Source organism: Kogia breviceps, chromosome 14 (assembly GCF_026419965.1).
Source record: "Kogia breviceps isolate mKogBre1 chromosome 14, mKogBre1 haplotype 1, whole genome shotgun sequence".
In the NCBI taxonomy this organism is placed as follows: domain Eukaryota; kingdom Metazoa; phylum Chordata; class Mammalia; order Artiodactyla; family Physeteridae; genus Kogia; species Kogia breviceps.
Genome location: NC_081323.1, coordinates 76,456,075 through 76,476,395, shown reverse-complemented (window position 1 = coordinate 76,476,395; position 20,321 = coordinate 76,456,075). Strand labels below are relative to the sequence as shown.

The 20,321-nt window shown below is 46.2% G+C and overlaps 2 protein-coding genes across 3 annotated transcripts in view; both read right to left on the bottom strand.

Annotated features, from left to right (window-relative positions):
- TPST1 (tyrosylprotein sulfotransferase 1) overlaps window positions 1-20,321 on the bottom strand; it is a 133,390-nt gene that overhangs the window by 89,061 nt on the left and 24,008 nt on the right. The window contains exon 1 of one of the 2 annotated variants that reach the window (XM_059036689.2): window positions 1,111-1,341. The exons of the other annotated variant lie outside the window; for it this stretch is intronic. The gene's annotated coding sequence lies outside the window, so the exon portion shown is untranslated. Of the gene's footprint in view, window positions 1-1,110; window positions 1,342-20,321 lie in introns of those variants that run through there. 2 annotated transcript variants of the gene reach the window in all.
- Window positions 6,697-20,321, bottom strand: part of CRCP (CGRP receptor component) — a 118,856-nt gene continuing 105,231 nt past the window's right edge. The window contains exon 6 of the mRNA XM_067011859.1: window positions 6,697-6,802. Coding sequence (XP_066867960.1) covers window positions 6,740-6,802 — 63 coding nt within the window. The 3' untranslated portion in view covers window positions 6,697-6,739. The remainder of the gene's footprint in view (window positions 6,803-20,321) is intronic.

Genomic DNA, 20,321 nt, shown 5'->3' with positions numbered 1-20,321 from the left:
AGGTTCAGCAAACACCAGATTTGGGGGGGGGGAGTTAAGGGGGCAATTACACTGCAAACATTGTTAAGAATACTTTACAAAGCCAATTATTATAAAACAACACATGGCACAAAGAGAGCAGAATTCAGTTCTTCGGGATGACTGCAGTGAGTAAATAACTGACAATGTAATCTCTATCACACTTGGAGTTCACTAATTCACCTCGGCCACCTAATTCATACCACTCTTCGGGTAGCGCATCAATTCCCTTTGGATACTGGACCTCCTGCTACCACCATGTGGAGAGTACAAAAGCCTGGAAGGAGGAAGATGGTAACACGTGTGAGCACCTACCATGTACCAGGCCTACTGTGTGCCAGACTGGGCAATACACTTGACACGTTATGGGTGCAGCTCACTGAAAGACGAACTACGGTGTTAAAACTATAGACCGGGTATTCAGGAGAGTCCTAGTGTCTGAAGGTTTCAGTGTAAAGGAAAAGAAGTGTTAGCGACCGTGGTTGATGGAAGCGAAGGGAGAAGGGGCGAGTTGGGAAAGGAAGGCAACTGGGAGCAAAAGGGCAAAACCCAGGGACACATGGCGTGGGGGTGGGAGGGCGCGAGTGAAATGTCCAGAGGACACCGTATAGGAGGCAAGGATGTGGTGAGACTGAGTAAGGGAAGCCCGGGTAGAGGTGAGGGCAAAAGTCCAATCCTGGGGAGCCAGGGCGTTTCATCCCCGGCAGGCTCCCCGAAGGACCGCGGGGGCTGGGAAATGGTGCCAGCCCCGCGAGAGAGAGGGAAAGGCGGGGAGGGGGCGGGAGGCCGACCACGGCGGGGGCGAGCCGTGCCAAAGGGAAGCCCGAGACAGGGAAACGCCGGCGCTGGGGGAAGGGGTGGGCGCCGGAGCCGGGCCGGGCCGGGCCGGGCCGCCGGGCTCTGCGCTGAGGGGGCGGGGCTGGACAACCGCCCGAGTGCAGAGGGGAGATGCGGCAGCCGGCGGCGACTGGGGCCGAGGGATGCCAGGACAGAGGCGGCCGGGACTCGGAGCTAGGTGAGCGGCGGCGGAAGCACAGCGGGGCCGGGCCGGCGCTCCGACCCGAGCCACAGCGAGTGCGGCGTCCCCCTTACCTGGGATGAGTGAGGAGCCGCCGCGCCGCCTCCCCAGCATCCTCGGCTCAGCCGCTTCTCCCACCGCCCTAGGTGAGGGCCATTCCACCCACCCGGCAGCCCGCCCTCACCGCCAAGCGCCAGCTGCTGCCAGCCCGGCTCGGCCGCGCGAAGCTGCGCCGACGCGACCCGGGCCCGCGGCCGCCTTAGCAGCGACTCCCCCAGTCACCGCCTTAGCGCCTGCTTAGCCGCCCTCCCGGACTGGCGCGGGATCACACGCGTGCGGCGATTGGTTGCCCGGCGCCCGGCCGGGGGATGTGTCGGACTCTCTGATTCGTGGGTTCCACTGGCTGCCCCCCCCACCACCACCACCCCGAGGGGAGCGGGGCTCGGCCTTCCGCCAGGTCTGACACGCGCTAAGGGGCGGGGTGGGTCTGACGTCGGGGCCGCCCGGGCGTCCCTGCGTCCCTGCGTGTGCGCGCTCCCCGCGGGGTTCTGGGGCCGCCACCTGTGTGAGCGGGTTGTTGCCAAGCAACGGTGCGCGCGACCTAGCTGGAGGGGAGCCGGGGGCAGGTGGCTGTCCACCGTAGCCCTAACCTCCAACGTGGGTGCCCTTCAGCCTTGAAATCCTGGGACAGGAGAATGAACTTTTCCAAGAAATCCTCTCTGCTTGTCCTTGCTTCAGAAACCACCTCTGTGCTTGCTGCTGGCAGAGGAGCTTTCATCTCATTGAGGTGACTCAAAAATATAAATATCAAATTCACACATTTCATTACACACCAAAGTGAGTGATAGATTCTGCCCCCACCACAGGGGCAGGGAACTGATACTTGAAAGAAAGAAGTCAAAACTAGGAAAGGAGAAAAGGGCAAAGAGAAGGGGGACGTTGAGGAGAGGGCTGAAATTTCACAACTGAAAAATACCCGTTCGGGCTTCCCTGGTGGCGCAGTGGTTGAGAGTCCGCCTGTCGATGCAGGGGACACGGGTTCGTGCCCTGGTCCGGGAAGATCCCACATGCCGCGGAGCGGCTGGGCCCGTGAGCCATGGCCGCTGAGCCTGCGCGTCCGGAGCCTGTGCTCTGCAATGGGAGAGGCCACAACAGTGAGAGGCCCGCGTACCGGAAAAAAAAAAAAAAAAAAAATACCCGTTCGTGTTCACAATACCTACAGGTATATCCACACGAGGTTCTGTCAAAGCCATTATTTCAACTCTATCAACGTACATTGGAAAAAGCATAGGCTCAGGAATCTAACAGCTGTATTCACAATTCCTGTCTACCATCTTGGAATGAGTTTTGTTATCTATAGAATGAGGTCTGTAGAATATGTACCTCAGAGAGTTGCTGTAAAGATCAAGTGAAGTCCACACAAAATTTGTACACGAATGTTCACAGCACCGTTATTCATAGTAGCCAATAAAGTGGAAATAACCCAGATGTCCATCAACTGATTAATGGATAAGTAAAATATGGCATATCCACACAATGGAATATTATTTGGCCATTAAAAAAAAGTGAAGTTCCTATACATGCTACAACAGGGATGACTCTTGAAAATATCATGCTAGGTGAAAGAAGCCAGTCACAAAAGACCACATATTATATGAGTCCCTTTATATGAAATGTCCAGAATAGGCAAACGCATAGAAAAAGCAAGTACATTAGTGGATGCCTTGGGCTGAGGAGGTTGGAGGGAAACGGAAAGTGACTGCTAATGGCTATGGGGCTTTTGCGGGGGGAGTGATTGACGAAAATCTTCTAAAATTGATTGTGGTGATGATTGTGCAATTCTGTGAATATCCAAAAAAACCTGAATTGTGTACTTAAAGTAGGTGAATTGTATGGTATGTGAATTATATCTCAATAGCTTTTTTTTTTTTTTTTGCGGTATGCGGGCCTCTCACTGTTGTGGCCTCTCCCGTTGCGGAGCACAGGCTCCGGACACGCAGGCTCAGTGGCCATGGCTCACGAGCCTAGCCGCTCCATGGCATGGCATGTGGAATCTTCCCGGACCGGGACACGAACCCGTGTCCCCTGAATCGGCAGGCAGACTCTCAACCACTGCGCCACCAGGGAAGCCCTAAGCTGTTTTTTTTTTTTAAAAAGCAAATAAGATAACAAACCTCTGAAAGCCCCAGGCTGTGGTGCCGCTCTAAGAACCAGGGCTCAGTATATCTGTTTTCTCTTTATTCAATTGGCAAAACCTTATAAGCAATTTGACCTGAGGAAATTTAAGAAATACCCACCACAGTATTTTTCTATGGAACATTTAAATCAAATGAAAAAGATGATCTGATTTGACCCAAGATGCTTTGGTGCACCAGAAATGATACACTAGGATTACAAAGCTCATCAAAAGAAAATGAACAACGTCGGCAGGCAGAAAGCAAGAGGAAAGGGAAAGGACACAGCATTCTACAAGGTGATTCTAGATACATCTGCACCCAAAGTCGTTTGTTGAACAAGTCTTTTAACTTTAAGTAAGAGCTGTGTCCCATTCCACTTCCTGCATTCCAGACTCCTTCAGGGAAACAGCTCACCCTGACTTGAGTAATCTTGAAGCCACGGCCAGCACACCATGGAGCGTTAATCCCTTAAACACAGCCCCTGCCATCGTCTCTCCACAAGCCAGAAATGCAGCTTTGAGATGACCTCCACAATACCCAGAAAATACTTCACCTACCTACAAGACCTGATAACAAAACTTTGAGTAGCCAGGTGGGGGCTTGCTGCTGGTATCTCTCATATAAACACTGAGAACAAATTCCAGACGTGAGGAATTCAGTAAGAACGGGGGACATGAATCCCAGTGAAATCTGACAGGGAGGTTGACTCCCTGCCCATCCTGTGGCAGGACTGTCTCCCTGAGCAAGACAGCTTCAGGTGGCCCAGGGACCACACTGTCTGTAAAAAAAAACCCAGCCCCAAACAAGGAGCTGCTTTATCTGAAGCAAAGCTCAGGGTCATATGGGAACAAGTTTTTCGGCTTTCCAAATCTACCCCCAACCCATATATGTTAAGAAAAAAGTCTCCAAAATATACTCTTACGTGAAAAGAACAATTTTTAAAACAATATATATAATATGTCCATTTGTATTTTTTTCAAGTACACACACACACACACACACACACACACACACACACACACTTGTGATTTTCAGAGACAATCTCCAAAAGGATGCACGGTAAACTGGCAACAGCGGTTGTTTCCGGGAGGGAAACTGAAGAACTTGGATACAGGAGAGGGAAAGACATTTATTTTTCCCTATATATACTCTTTGGCACTTTTTTAAATGTTGTGCCCTGTACTTGGATTACCTATTTAAAATGAATAAATACATAATTTTTTTTTAAGAAAAGAACTCTTTTCTGGAAAACTCACTGATCAAGCCTATATGAATATCTGGTTTATGTGACATAGGTATTGCTCTGTGTCATTTAGTAAGTCTCATACTGAGTACACATACTCTGAACATTCCGGATCTACTTTTTCTCGCCCCAGCTTTACCTCTCCCAGGTGATCAGCTCAGACTCAGAGAACCTCACCTGAGGGCCTAGACAGCTTCGTTCCCTGGCTGATAGGCAGTTCAAAGGCTCAGAGATTGTTTCTTCCAAACAGGCTGGTAGGCCCAAGGAAAGAGAGGAAGTAGACAAGTGCTCACTGACACCCCAGTGAGTACCCGGAAGCCACTGCCGTCTTCTAGTTCAACCTTTGCCCGGCTTCTACTTCAGGGAGTCATTTCCCAGCAAGAAGGCCTGGCTGAGAGTAAGTGAGGACACCTTCCTACAGTCATCTCACCTCCTAGAAGGAGTGTCTCCATGCAACACACCTAAGAACATCCAGGCTTTGAGGAGAACTGAAGAGGCAGCCCAGCCCTCCATCACTTTTATTTTGGGGGGTTGTTGGCTTTGCTTTGGTTTCTTTTTTTTTTTTTTGGTCGTGCTGAATGGCTTGCAGGATCTTAGTTCCCCGACCAGGGATCAAACCTGGGGCCCTGGCAGTGAAAGCATAGAGTCCTAATCACTGGACTGCCAGGGAATTCCCTGGAAGGACAAAAGTACAGCAGCTCCCCACTCATGGCACTTCCATTCCAGGATCTGGCATGGAGAGAGGATAGTGGTGGAGGTGGGAGGTGGAAGGGATGGGGAGGAGCTCAGAAATGGAAAACAGGGGAAGAGAATCATGCCAGATTCTACTTCTTTATTCTCTGTCTCAGCCCAAGGGAGCTGGAAATGAGGGTCGGGGACAAGGGGTTTGGACGCAGATAATGGAGAGGGCAGGCTACCTTTGCCATGCAAGGGAAGGCACAGAAGTCCTTCAGAGAGCACGGACATGGCCTTGGGAGGAAGTGGAGAAGTGGGGACAAAGAGTTGTCAAGGGTAAGGGCAGAAATGGTGATGACAGAAGATGGTTTGTCAGCCTGACCCTCCATGCTGTCCCCAGCACAGAGCCTGGCACTGGTTAAATGAATGGATGGGTGAGTGAATGGATGATTAGCAAAAACTGCAGAGCTAAATAGACATTTCTCCAAAGAAAACATATAGATGGCCAACAGACACATGAAAAGGTTGATTCTCAACATCGCTAATTATTAGAGAAATGCAAATCAAGACTACAGTAAGGTACCACCTCACACCGGTCAGAATGGCCATCATTAAAAAGTCTACGAATAACAAATGCTGGAGAGGGTGTGGAGAAAAGGGAACACTCCTACACTGTTGGTGGGAATGTAAGTTGGTGCAGCCATTATGGAAAACAATATGGAGGTTCCTCAGAAAACTAAAAATAGAGTTGCCTTATGATCCAGCAATTCCACTTCTGGGCATATATCCAGGCAAAATTACAATTCAAAAAGAAACATGCATCCCTGTGTTCATAGCAGCACTATTCACAATAGCCAAGACATGGAAACAACCAAAATGTCCATCAACAGATGAATGGATAAAGAAGATGTGGTACATATATACAGTGGAATACTACTCAGCCATAAAAAAGAATGAAATAATGCATTTGCAGCAACATGGATGGACCTATCATACAAAGTGAAGTAGGTCAAAAAGAGAAAGATAAATACCATATGATATCACTTATATGTGGAATCTAAACTATGACACAAATGAACTTACCTATGAAACAGAAAGAGATGTACAGACATAGAGAACAGACTTGTGGTTGCCAAGGGGAAGGGGGGAGGGGGAGGGATGGAATGGAGTGGGAGTTGGGGGTTAGCAGATGCAAACTATTATATAGAGAATGGATAAACAACAAGGTCCTACTGTACAGCACAGGATACTATAGTCAATATCCTGTGATAAACCATAATGGAAAAGAATATAAAAAATTATGTATATATATGTGTAACTGAATCACTTTGCTGTACAGCAGAAATTAGCTCAACATTGTAAATTAACTATACTTAATTTTTTTTAAAAAAAGCTTCTGCTCTTGATAAAGATGAAGGCAGCAGGGCAAAGCAGAGAGAGACACGGGGAAGAGAGTAGGAGGGCACTCAGGGTCCTGCCTGGAAGGGCAGGGAGACTCCAGGTGAGGGCTCCAGAGCCAAAGATCCTTGCTGGGGAAGTGAGGGTTAAACTTTCATTCGACTTGAAGTGACCCCAGAGCCCTGAGTGACATGAGACAAGATGAAACAGTTACCTGCAAGCAGCATCAAAGAGCCCATGAACTGCAGGAGACACCTCACAATTCTCTTGAAGCTTGTGCGTTAGAGGGATTCGAGACAAAAATAAAATGGTGATACAATTTAAAGAAAAAGAGAAAAAAAAATGAGCATGCCTCTTTACTTTCCCCACCCCTAGATCCAGGAAAACTGGCCAGGTCAGGCCCCTCAGCCACATCATCATTTTAAAATGAGAATCCAGCCCAGCCTATGAGCAGGCATTTTCCAAATGGTTACAGAATTCCTGCACCTTCCAAAAATACCTCTTTGTGCAACTCCCGCCAAGGAGGGAGGGCCACATGCCCAGTCTGGAACCAAGCAATTGGGCTTCCTGAGTCCAGAAGTTGCCCCCACCCATGCTTTGCAGACCCTAGATTCAGGAAATGCCCACTGCTTCACAGGTAAACCTAGCTAGACAGCTACCAGTGCTGAGCCGAAGACTGGGAGCAAAGCTGCCTCTGGTTCCCCTTACAACAAAGAAGATTATGACTTCCAGGAGTAGTTGCCAAACCTAGCTATGCAAGTAAACCACCTGTGCAGCTTTGTAAAATAGACACTGGGCATCAGGTCAGTTTCATGAAGCAGAAACTCTGAGAGAAGCATCCCCCCGACTCCCAAGAGAAAGAGATGGGGGTAGCGACTAGGAAGGAGGTGGCACTTGGGGAACTTCAGAGAGGCTAGTTGATGATATCCTGTTTCCTGACTTGGGAACTACCTGGTTTGGTCACTCTGTGAAAATTCATCAAACTATACACACATGTGCACTATTCTGTATGTTCGTTACACTACATTTAAAAAACAAAAACAAAAATCTCCCAGGTAAATTCTGCTCCCCCACCAGGTGTCAGAACCACTGAGTTGGAAGTTCAGGATGAGGAGTTTTGGTTACACAAAAGAGAGATGCTGGGTGCTTTTGAGTATTGGCTGGAGTAGCTACAGGGTCTGCCTCCATCTAAGGCAAGTCTCTGACCCTCCGTGGAGAAAAGCTCCAGGGAGGGGAGGGGCCCGGATGGGAGGTGCTCCAGGGAGGAGCCAAACCTTCTCTGCCCATGGATGCCGACCCATGACACAGTGCAGACTTTTCCTGGGCCCTGCCTCTTGGACAGAGCTCGCTCAGGCCTCCTGTGGTCTAATTCAAGAGGGCCATTTTCTCCTGTGGCTTTGGTTTTCCCTCCCTGGTTAAATAGGCTGCAGAGGCTACCAGTTTCTTGCCACCCTCCCAGGTCCCTTTCCTAGGGCAAGCAGCTTCTTTGAAGAGCATGCTACTCCCAGCAGGATCTGGGGAACTCCAGAACTGGGGGTTTAACAATGTCCTGCACCAGGCACTGTTCTAGGTGCTGAGGACACAGCAGTGAACAAGTCAGTCCCAGCTGCCTTTATTCGGCTTATATTTGTGAATCTAAAACAATAAAAGAGCCAGTTATTTTTATCAGCAAAATGAGTTTATCAAGGAGCAGCAAAGTGCAATTTGGGACATGCAACTGCTGCAGGAGAATGGGGATGAGAGAATGCTCATATCCCAGGTCTCGGATGAGTCCCTGAGACCGCCAAGGGAGGGTTCTTGGCTTTGCACAGGAAAGAATGTAAGAGCGAGCCATAGTTAAGTGAGAGTAAGTTTAATTAGAGAGATACATATTCCATAGACAGAATGTAAAGCGTCTCAAAATGCACAATTTTTAAGAATAAGACAACGATAATGTCTGCTGCATTGACTGACACTTCCTTTCATGAATGATTTCTCTGTAGCCGTGCAATACTGTTTGATAGCATGTTACACACAGTAGAACTTCTTTCAAAACTGAAGTCAATCCTCTCAAACCCCTCCACTGCTTTATCAACTGAGTTTATATAATATTCTACATCATTTGTTATTTCAACAGTCTTCACAGCATCTTCATCAGGAGTAGATTCCATCTCAAGAAACGACTTTTTTTGCTCATACAGAAGAAGCACTTCTTCAAGCATTAAAGTTTTATCATGAGATTGTAGCAATTCAGTCACATCTTCGAGCTCTATTTCTAATTCTAGTTCTCTTGCCATTTCCACCACATCTGCTGTTACTTCCTCCACTTAAGTTTTGAACCCCTCACAGTTATCCATGAGGGTTGGAATCAACTTCTTCTAAACTCCTGTTAACGTTGATATTTTGACCTTTTGCCATTAATCACAAATATTCTTAATGTTCTTAATGGCATCTAGAATGGTGACTCCTTTCCAGAAGGTTTTCAATTTCCTTTGCCCAGATCCATCAGAGGAATCATTATCTATGGTAGCTATGGCTGTATTTCATAAATCGTAAGACTTGGAAGTCAAAATCGTTCCTTGATCCGTGGGCTGCAGAATGAACGTTGTGTTAGCAGGCATGAAAACAACATCAATCTCATTGTCCATTTCCACCAGAGTTCTTGGGTGACTAGGTGCATTGTCAATAAGCAGTAATATTTAGAAAGGAATTCTTTTTTTCTGAGCAGTAGGTCTCAACAGTGGGCTTAAAGTAGTCAGTATTTGTAAACAAATGTGCTGTCATTCCAGGCTTTGTTGTTCCATTTACAGAGCATAGGCAGAGTCGATTTAGCATAATTCTCAAGGGCCCTAGGATCTTCAGAATGGTAAATGAGCACTGGCTTCAACTTCAAGTCACCAGCTGCATTAGCCCCTTACAAGAGAATCAGCCTATCCTTTGAAGTTTGAAGCCAGGAGTTGACTTCTCCTCTCTAGCTATGAAAGTCTCAGATGGCATCTTCTTCCAATAGAAGGCTGTTTTGTCTACATTGAAAAATCTGTTGTTTAGTGTAGCCACCTTTGTTTATGATCTTTGCTAGATCTTCTCAATAACTTGCTGCAGCTTCTACATCAGCACTTGCTCTTTACCTTGCACTTTTATATTATGGAGTAGGCTTCTTCCCTTAAACCTCATGAACCAACCTCTGCTAGCTTTAAATTTTTCTTCTGCAGCTTCCTTCTCTCAGCCTTGACAGAACTGAAGAGAGTTAGGGTCTTGCTCTGCATTAGGCTTTGGCTTAAGGGAATGTTGTGGCTGATTTGATTTTCTAACCAAACCAGTAAAACTTCTTCAATAAAGCAGCCGCATAGCACAGGGAGATCAGCTTGGTGCTCTGTGTCCACCTAGAGGGGTGGGATAGGGAGGGTGGGAGGGAGACGCAAGAGGGAGGGGATATGGGGATATATGTATACGTATAGCTGTTTCACTTTGTTATACAGTTTTGTTATACAGCTGTTTCACTTTGTTAGTTATATACAGAAACTAACACACCATTGGAAAGCAGTTACACTCCAATAAAGATGTTAAAAAAAAGAACTTCCATATCAGCAGAAAGGCTGTTTTGCTTTCTCATCATTTGTGTGTTCATTGGAATAGCAATTTCAATTTCTTTCAAGAACTTTTCCTTTGCATTCACAACTTGGCTAACTGTTTGGCTCAAGAGGTTTATCTTGTGGCCTGTCTTGGCCTTCAACATGCCTTCCTCACTAAGCTTAACCACTTCTGGCTTTTGATGTAAAGTGAGAGACATGCAACTCTCCCTTTCCCTTGGACACTAAGAGACCATGGTAAGGTTATAAATTGGCCTAATTTCTATATTGCTGTGTCTCAGGGAATAGGGAGTCTTCAGAAGAGGGAGAGAGATGGCTGGTTGGTGAAACAGTCAGAACACACACATTTATTGATTAAGTTTGCCATCATACATGGGCGCAGCTCATGGCTCCCAAAACAATTATAATAGTAACATCAGGACTTCCCTGGTAGCAGAGTGGTTAAGAATCTGCCTGCCAATGCAGGGGACACGGGTTCGAGCCCTGGGCTGGGAAGATCCCACATGCCATGGAGCAACTAAGCCTGTGCGCCACAACTACTGAGCCCGCATGCCACAACTACTGGAGCCCCTGCACTTAGAGCCTGTACTCCGCAACAAGAGAAGCCACTGCAATGAGAAGCCCACACATGGCAACAAAGAGTAGCCCTGCTCGCCGCAACTAGAGAAAAGCCTGCACACAGCAACGAACACCCAATGCAGCCAAATTTTAAAAAAGCAACCAGTAACATCAAAGATCGCAGATCACCATAACAAATATAATAATGAAAAAGTTTGAAATATCACAAGAATTAGCAAAATGTGACACAGAGACATGAAGTGAGCAAATGCTGTTGGAAAAATGGTGCCGATAAACTTGCTCCTTGCAGGGTTGCCACAAACCTTCAATTTGTAAAAAAAAAAACCACAGTATCTATGAGGCACAACAAAGCGAAGTACAAAAAAACAGGGTATGCCTGTAATGTGTTGTCAGTTTAATTCTCAGGCTACAGCCACGGAACCTAAGAAGAGCAGAAGACAAGCACTGCCTTTCCTACACATACTTAACAAAGGCACTCAAGGCAACAAAGACTTGCTCACCACTCAGTGTGCCCCTGTCTCTACTCTGGTCCTGTGCTCATGCATAGCCTTCTAGTGTTGTACTCCTCAACCCAGCCAGCAAAAACTCAGTGCAGCTCTACCAGTGCAAATCCAGCCAACCTTACGTTACACTGAAATGCCAGCTCTGCTCGGAAGGGTCTCATCTCTGTGACTCTTGTGACCTGTGTCCCAATTTACACCTTTCTTAAGGCCTTTCTCCCATTCTACTTTGTATTCTTGTTCTTTGTGTATTTGTCTGGCTCTCCCCCCTCACCCCCATCAGATAGAAAGCTGCTTAGATGGGGGATGGAATTTTCCTTGCAACACCCAACACTGTTTATGGGCCCATAAGAGGCCTTGGAATGTTTGCTGAGATGGATTAAATTGAATGATGGCACAGCATCTCCCTGAAGAATCAACAGTTCACTTTGTTCTACATCTCTATAGTTCACAAAGTTGTTTTTTTTTTTACTTTATTTTGAAATTTTTTAAACTAGAAAAAAATTGGTGAGAATAGTACAATTAACTCCAGTATATGTACCCTTACGAAGTGACTGTTGATTCATCAATTGCTAACATTTGCTACAATTGTTTTAATATCTCTCTCTATCCATCTAGCTGGCTAGCTATAATTATCGTTATTTTTAGTTATTGAACCATTTGAGAATAAATTATAGACATTGTGTCTTGTGTCGCTTTACCCCTAAATACTTCATTGGTACCTCCTAAATATAAGGACATTCTCTTGTACTATGATCCAATGAAGGAAATTTAACATTGATATGATACTATTTACTATCTACATATACAGTCCCTATTCAACTTTCCCCAATTGTCCCAATTATGTCCTTCACAACCATTTTTTTCATTCTCATTGTCTGCTGAAAAAAATGTACAACCTAAGAGTCGAGAATTATGTTTTATTTGGAGGACTTTCTTTTTAAAAAATATTTATTTATTTATTTGGCTGTGCTGGGTCTTCGTTGCAGCATGCGGGATCTTTTAGTTGCGGCCTGTGGGATCTAGTTCCCTGACCAGGGATTGAACCCGGGCCCCCTGCATTGGGAGTGTGGAGTCTTAGCCACCGGACCGCCAGGCAAGTCCCTCGGAGGACTTTCTGAGCGCTCAAGCCCGGGAGTAGCCTCACAGCCGGCTCTGAGGGATGGCTCCAAAGAGGTCAGAGCGGATCCAGGGTATGCAGGCGTTTAGCAACAAAGACCTGGTAGCTGGCGTATCAAGAGATAACTGTCGGCAGACCCTCCTGGTCTTGCCGGCTGTTCCCTTGCAGTTTACTTAATAAATCTCGCTTTCTACACTCAAATAAAAAAAAAAGGACTGTTAATTAAAGAAAACAACCAGACATCTGAAGGTAATGAATTCAGTGCTTTTCTATATATGGGAAGATGCAAGAGTCTGGGCTCACCGAAATCATTCCTTTGACAGGCACCTTAGCTATCCAGGGCCAGTATCCAGTTCTTTCCCATCCTGAGTTCCCACAGGGCTCACCCTCGGGAGTGCCTGTAATGTGATGGCTTAATGGCTGCAGCATCCTTTGTTTACTGATAGGGCAGGTGACATTTTTTTTTTTTTTTTTTTTTTGCGGTACGCGGGCCTCTCACTGTTGTGGCCTTTCCCGCTGCGGAGCACAGGCTCCGGACGCGCAGGCTCCGGACGCGCAGGCTCAGTGGCCATGGCTCACGCGCCCAGCCGCTCCGCGGCATGTGGGATCTTCCGGACCGGGACACGAACCCGTGTCCGCTGCATCGGCAGGCGGACTCTCAACCACTGCGCCACCAGGGAAGACCGAGGTGACATTTTTGATTCACATCATCTATGTGTTGCATTTAGTTGTATCACTTTAGTCTCTTACAATATCGAACAGTTTCTCCCTCTTTCATTCTTAAGGCATACTAGTTATTTGTAAAATAGCCTTTGACTTGACTTCGCTGTCTCAGGTTATGCATTTGGGGGGGGGGGGCAGGAAGGCCCCGAGAGTGAAGCTGTGCCTTTCACAGCACATGGCAGCAGGAGGCACACACGAGGTCGGTTTGTCCCGTTATTGGTGACGTTAACTTTGATGATCTGGTTAAGGTGGTATCTGCCGGGTTTCTCCACTGAGAAGTTACAGTTTTTCCTTTTGTAATTATAAGCGATCTGTTGAAATGACTTAGTATTTCAGAGACTGTGAGAATATCCTGTTCCCTGTCTGATGATGATTCTTGCCTGGCCCTGACGTGCCTGCCGGTCATTCAAGGAAAGTGGAGTTGGCTGGTGGCCCGGAGCTGAGGCTCTGGAGATCACAGAACTGGGATGGGCAGAGAAGGAAAAACACTGGGGACAGGAAACTGCGCGAACAGCAGGGCAGGCAGTCTGAGTGCGATGCTGGGAGCTGAGCTGCAGCTCACTGAGGTGTGGGTGGCAGTCACACCACACCAGGCACCTCAGGGCAGCCTCAAGGGTACTGGCCCCTTCACCAGAATCATGACCTGGAGAGGGACCAGTTTGCAGGAAGCAGGAAGGCCATCCTTTCCTCCTTATTCCCTGGCGGCCCCTAGTGCTCAGTGGGGCGGGGGGAATGCCTTAGAGGCATCATTTCCAGAATATTTCCAGGGGCCCCCAGCGAATCTGAAGGGTTCCAGACCTCTGGGCCCGGCCTGGCCTTCCCAGCCAGGCTCCCTCGCAGCCCCCTGCCTGTTTGCTCCACTCCTTACAAATATCTGCTCTGCGGTTGTTACAGCCGTGGTCTGGCAGTCACGGTGGAAAGCAGGGGGTGCACACCCACAGGACACACACAGCCTGGGACAAACTGGCCACGGGTTCTTGTGCGCTGGACAGAAGGTGTATTCATTTTCTGTGGCTGCCGTAACAAATGACCACAAATGGGGGACTTAGCACAAAAGGCATTTATTCTCTTATGGTTCTGAAGGTCAGAAGTCTGAAATCGAGGCGTCAGCAGGGCTGGGCTCTTTCGGCAGGCTCCAGGGGAGAATCTTTGCTCGCCTCTTCCGGCTTCTAGTGGCTGCTGGCAATCCTTGGCTTCCTTGGCCCTATCCTCCAGTTTCTGCCACTGTGGTCACATGGCCTCCTCTTCCTCTCTCTTAAAAGGAAACTTGACATTGGATTTGGGGCAGGATCCTAGGGACATCCAGATAATCCCAGATAATCTCCTAGTGAGATCCTTAACTTATTTACAGAGCAAAGAGCCTTTTTCCACATAAGGTCACACTCACAGTTTCTGGGAGTTAGTACGTATCTTTTGGGGGCCACCAGTCAACTTGCCATGGAAGGAATTCATGAATGCTCTCATGTATACATTATTCTTCCACATATTTCTCTAACAAATTCTAAACTGATGATTAGGAGTAATTAAAATAGTCCCCGATGGCTGTTTTGGGCCTACCCAAATATCTCTGTCCTCCCCCTGCCACACACATACACACACACGCGCGCACATGCACAAAATAACATATCTACACAGAGATGTTTACACACTGTACCCAGGTCCTTGTACAGAAATGTGCATGTATGCTGTATTCACTCATTTGCCACATGTTTATTGAGTGCCCACCACGTGCCAGGCCTTGTGCAGGCACTGGAAACACAGCAGTGAACAAGGCAGCAAGCCCGCACCTTGTTTACATTCTGGTAAAATATTTACACACACACACAGACACCGAGCATAATATGGATGTACAATCTGCAGGGCTTTTCCATGCCCAGGGCTCCCAGAAGGGCTGAAGTCAGCAATTCCAGGCCACAGGCAGCAGGGGAATGTAAAGGCCCTTAACGAAAATCAAGTCACCAGCAAGGTTTTTTAAAACAACAAATCCTTGATTAAGTGAAACATCTGTGGGCAGGCGTGAACCCCACTCCCCAAAGAGCAAATCTCTGCGCTGCTGTGGAGGGGCTCGGAGTTCTGGGGCGTGAGATGGAGGAGTCTGAGCAAAGGGACCAGCTGGGCCCTGAACAGCCAGAGGCCTGAACACACGCACACACTGGATTCGAGATTGGCTCAAAGGACAAGGTGGGCAGGGCTGCTTGGAGGGGAAAGAGCCTGACCACAGGAGACACAGCCAGAAGGTGCGGGTCAGCCGTTGGCAATGATGTGCAGGATAAGCGAGACTGATGACTGTATCCTGGCGTTGTCTATCAAAACCCGCACTCACACTAGTGCAGGGGGTGTGTGAAGTGGCATGCTGGCTAGGCTGATCTACAGGACTCCAAAATTCCCTGTCCAGTATGTTCCAGTTAGGGTGGGCTACCAGCGATACTCTCTCATGAGAGTCAGGGGATGGAAGGAAGGCAGCACCTACTGTATAGCACACAGTTTCTCCCCGTTACTCACTTAACTGTTCTTTTCCCCTTGGATCTTCCTTCCTGTGTGCCTGTGAACAAGCTTCTGGTTGTGCCTATGGAGCTCTAGCCTGCTTTTGACCTTCCCTTCCTTTATTGAGTGAAAACTGTGGGTAGTATGCTGCTAGTTTTTCTTTCTTTCTAACATTTTTTTTTAAAGTCACATCTTGAGTGAGTAAGAAGTGGATCATTTCTAGACCAGAGCTTCAGAACAGACCACTATCTTGGCTCTTCTTGGCCCTTTGTGTTTTCATATAAATTTAGAATTAGCTTGTCAAGTTCTATTAAAAAACATGTTGAGAAACAGACTCAAACATAGAAAACAAACTTATGGTTACCAAAGGGGAAATGGGGAGGGCGAGGGATAAATTAGGAGTTTGGGATTAACAGATATACATTACTGTATATAAAATAGATAACCAACAAGGACCTACTGTATAGCACAGGGAATTATATTCAATATCTTGTAATAACCTATAATGGAAAAGAATTGGAAAAAGAATATATATATGTGTGCATATATATATATATATATATATACACACACACGTATGTGTAACTGAATCACTTTGCTGTACACCTGAAACTAACACAACACTGTAAATCAACTATACTTGAATAAAAAGTTGTTTGTTTTGAAAAAAGAGAGAGAGAAATTAAAGACCTAAATAAACAGAATATAATCATTTATAAATTATAAATAAATACATAAATAAATTTTACAAAATAAATAAAAATCATAATTTAAAAATGAAACAAAACAAATACCAAAAAAAAGAAAAATAACATGTTGAGATTTTGATAAGGATATGTATAATCTAGAAATCAGTTTGGGGAGAATTGATCCTTAAAATATTGTTTTCCAATCTGTGAACATGGCATATTTCTCTAGCCTCAGACATAGATAAATGAATACAAAAGAAGACATCAAAATGGTGGGATTGTTGGCTCAGTGGAGACCCCACAGGAATGACTGGCTGGCACTAATCGCCTTTGAGTTGCTGCCCTTGCTCCTTGCTTCCTGCTTCCAGGCTGCCAGGTTTTCACGTGACCTTGTCCGCTGCCCACAGCTGACTGGCTCAAGGGAAGGCACCTGCCTCAAGCTGATCCAATGAATTCCTTATCCCAGATTTTTTGAACCAAAGACTGATAGAGAATTGAAACACGCTCTTGTTGGTGTCTGAGGTTGTAAAAATATAAAATTTAGGAGCTCTCTACAATCATGTTTCAGATGATCTGGACTGAAGGATTGGAGGCAGATGCATTGCCGAGAAAAAAGAGTGAAGCTCAGAGAGGCATAGAAACAAGACAGAGAGGCTGGTGGTGTTTGAGTCTCCGACTCCATATAGTTTCTGAGGCCCAGTTGCATTCTTGCTCCTGGGTTCCAAGATACCCATGTTCCAAGAGATCCATTGGTTCCAAGGGTCCACTGTTCCTTACAATAAATTCAGCTTCAGGCTTAAGCTATTTTGAGTTTCTACCACTCACAACCAAGAGTCCTACCTAATGCAGTTGAGTAGACTGAAAACAGGTATTCTCAAACAGATTCCAGGTAAGTGAGCCTCGGCAACTGGCCTTAACAGGCTCACAATTTGGACTGCAGTCTGGTGCCCCTAGAGAGAACCTTCTCTAGCACAGGCCAGCACTCTGTTCCCTTCCTCTGCAGGAATTTTGCTGCCTCTCTTGGGATAATTAATCAGAGGTGATCGCCCTTATCCTCCTTTTTACACAGGATTTATCTATTCTAAGCACTTGTCTTATTTTTGTGTGTGGATGGCAAACTTTGGTTAGAATTTAATTACCATATTTGTCACTATGATCACCCAGATGGTCACTCGAGGGCTGTTATAGGCCCAACTGGCAAGGGTCCCATAGGTCAAGATATCAAGAGGCCCCCAAAATAAGATGCAAGCTCCAGATGGGACCTGAAGAGAAATACTAAAAGTCTTCACCACTTCTGCCACTCTTGATAATGACCCTATTCACCATGAGGCAGCGGTTGCTATAGTGATAGGAGAGTCAGGCTCTGAGTTTTCAGGAGATTGGAGGGAAGAATTTTGGAGATACGGTGCTGCAGGGAAAGGGTATGTCCTATATATACAGACAGTCCTCAACTTTGCTAAATTCAAGACTTAAACAGTTTACACATTCATACGTTTCATACACTATACACGAACAGACCTAATGCACTTTTCAAAGCCTGAATTTGCACCTTTATCTCTCATCTGACTCTGGATGATTTCAGGCTAACTCCTGGGGGTGCTGCGTAGCTGCCAAGAGTCCCATTTCAGCATCACCAGCTGTCATCATTCTCAGGATAGCAACTGATGTCATTATTTAAATATTGAATTGAAGAGAAAAATACTATACAAATGACAGTGCTGATCAGTGATAAGAAACAAAGGTCTCATGAACTTAACCCAGTCGAGACAAAAGTGGGAATGATTAGCTGAACTAAAATTGGTGACTCTTTAGCTTCAAGTCAGGTGTTTACCACACTGAAACTAGTCAATTGCATGTTTATTTGTGAAGGAAAAAAAAAATTAACTTTTAACAATAAAAGACCCAGTAGACTGGGAAAATGCATTCTTTTGGACAAGGCCTGAAATGGTGTATGGCCTGCTTCCACGGCCTTGGGAAGCATAATAAAGATAGTCCAGTTTTCTATGATTCTAAAAGGCAGCCTATTCTTGGCATTTTCTAAGTTACTCTGACAGCTCCAAGAAGGTTCTGGACACTAAAATTTAACAGGGTTGTAAAAATTGTATCATGTTCCAAACTTTCTAAATCAAGATTATATTATTTTTGTTAAAAACAAGACAACAGGCCCAAAATGGAGTCACTTATATTAAGCCTCAAGGCACCTAAGTGATACTTAATAATTATAGTTTTGGGGACTTCCCTGGTGGTGCAGTGGTTAAGAATCCACCTGCCAATGCAGGGGACATGGGTTCGAGCCCTGGTCCGGGAAGATCCCACATGCCGCGGAGCAACTAAGCCTGTGCACCAACTACTAAGCCTGTGCTCTAGAGCCCGCGAACCAAAACGACTGAGCCCGCATGCCACAACTACTGAAGCCTGCGCACCTAGAGCCCATGTTCTGCAACAAGAGAAGCCACCGCAATGAGAAGCCTGTGCACCACAATGAAGACCCAACACAGCCAAAAATAAATAAACAAATTATAAACTTATAAGAAAATAATAATAATTATTATAGTTTTGGCATCTCCTGGAAATCGAATCTTAAATCAGTCAATGAGGAATTACCTGGTCAGTGAGGTAATCTGCCTGATACACCCTGCTGTCCCCTAAAGAAAGGTGACCTTGCTAAAACCAATCCACTTTTTGCTAGTTTAACTTCCTTACCCCCTTCCTTCTGCCAGTAAGTCTTTTATTTTGTACAGCTCCTGGGAGCTCCTTTCTATCTGCTAGATGGGATGCTGCCCGATTCATGAATCATTGAATAAAGCCAGTAAGATCTTTAACATTTCCTCAGTTGAGTTTCTTAACACGCTGTAACATAAATACCTCTACAACTGTCAATCTATATCTAGATGATGATAGAGAGATGACAGATACACAGATGTATGATAAATAGGGAACTATTCTCTGAGACTTATAGAACCTTTAATCAATGACGTCTGGGTCTGATTCTCTGGGAGAAAAAGGACCCAGACCTCAAGGACTGAGGATGGGGACTCTAGAATTTCTGAACCGATGAGTTAAAATAGCTTGGGAATGTGCTGTCTGTTGGGGAATAGCCACATGAGGACACATTTTACTCATTTATGCTGATGCAGGCCAGATTGCTTTCCAAGAAAGCCCGCCCTGTCACTTTTTCCAGCCACTCTCGTCTGAGGACACAGAGGAAATTAAGAGAGCCTGGGTATTCTTGGAAGGAATGCTATGCCTGAGCTTGGTGGCCAGAGTTTCAGCAGGGGTGTGTGCAATGCAGGGTGTGATGACCGAAAGAGCAGCTCCCCGAGTCCTCCCGGCAAGAGAAGGGGATTCAGCAACTGGCGACTCCCAGAGACAACAGTTCCCCAGGTTTGGAGGCCTGAGAAGATTCCACTCCAGAATCCAAGTATAACCCTGTTTCCCCTGTGCTTCTGAAACATGGCCAGGGCTCACTTGGTAGCCAATTATTCTCTCTCAAGAGATTCTGCAACTTGGATAGTTGATTTGGAAGGAAGTAGCTAAGTACCCGGTAAAGTTAGCCCAGGGGACCTTAACTGAGAACACATCACCTGGAGAGACGTCTCAAAAGTCATAGGCCCTGAACCCACTGAATCAGAAATCTGGGGCCTAGACCCATGTAGTTTGGGAAAGGTTGTGGAGATTCTAATGCAAGCCCCGAGTTAAGGGCCGGTGCAAGAGAATACAGTGCCAGTAAGGCCAGGCCATGGCCTTGATATTTTTTTTCTTTTTATGTTAAAAATGTCAGTTTCGGGACTTCCCTGGCAGTCCAGTGGTTAAGACTCCACGCTTCCACTGCAGGAGGCACAGCTTTGATCCCTGGTCAGGGAACTAAGATCCCGCATGCTGCAGTGTACTAGATCAGGCTTCCCATTTTAATGAGCATACAAATCACATATCTTGTTCAAGTGCAGATTCTGATTGAGCAGGTCTAGGGTGGGGGCCTGACAATTTACATTTCTAACAAGTTCCCAGATGATGCTTATGGTACTGGTCCATGGTCCACACTTTGAGTAGCAAGGGGGCTGGGTCGTGGTTCTTAACCCAGGGCGATTTTGTCATCAACACCCCCAGGGGACATCTGGCAGTGAGAAA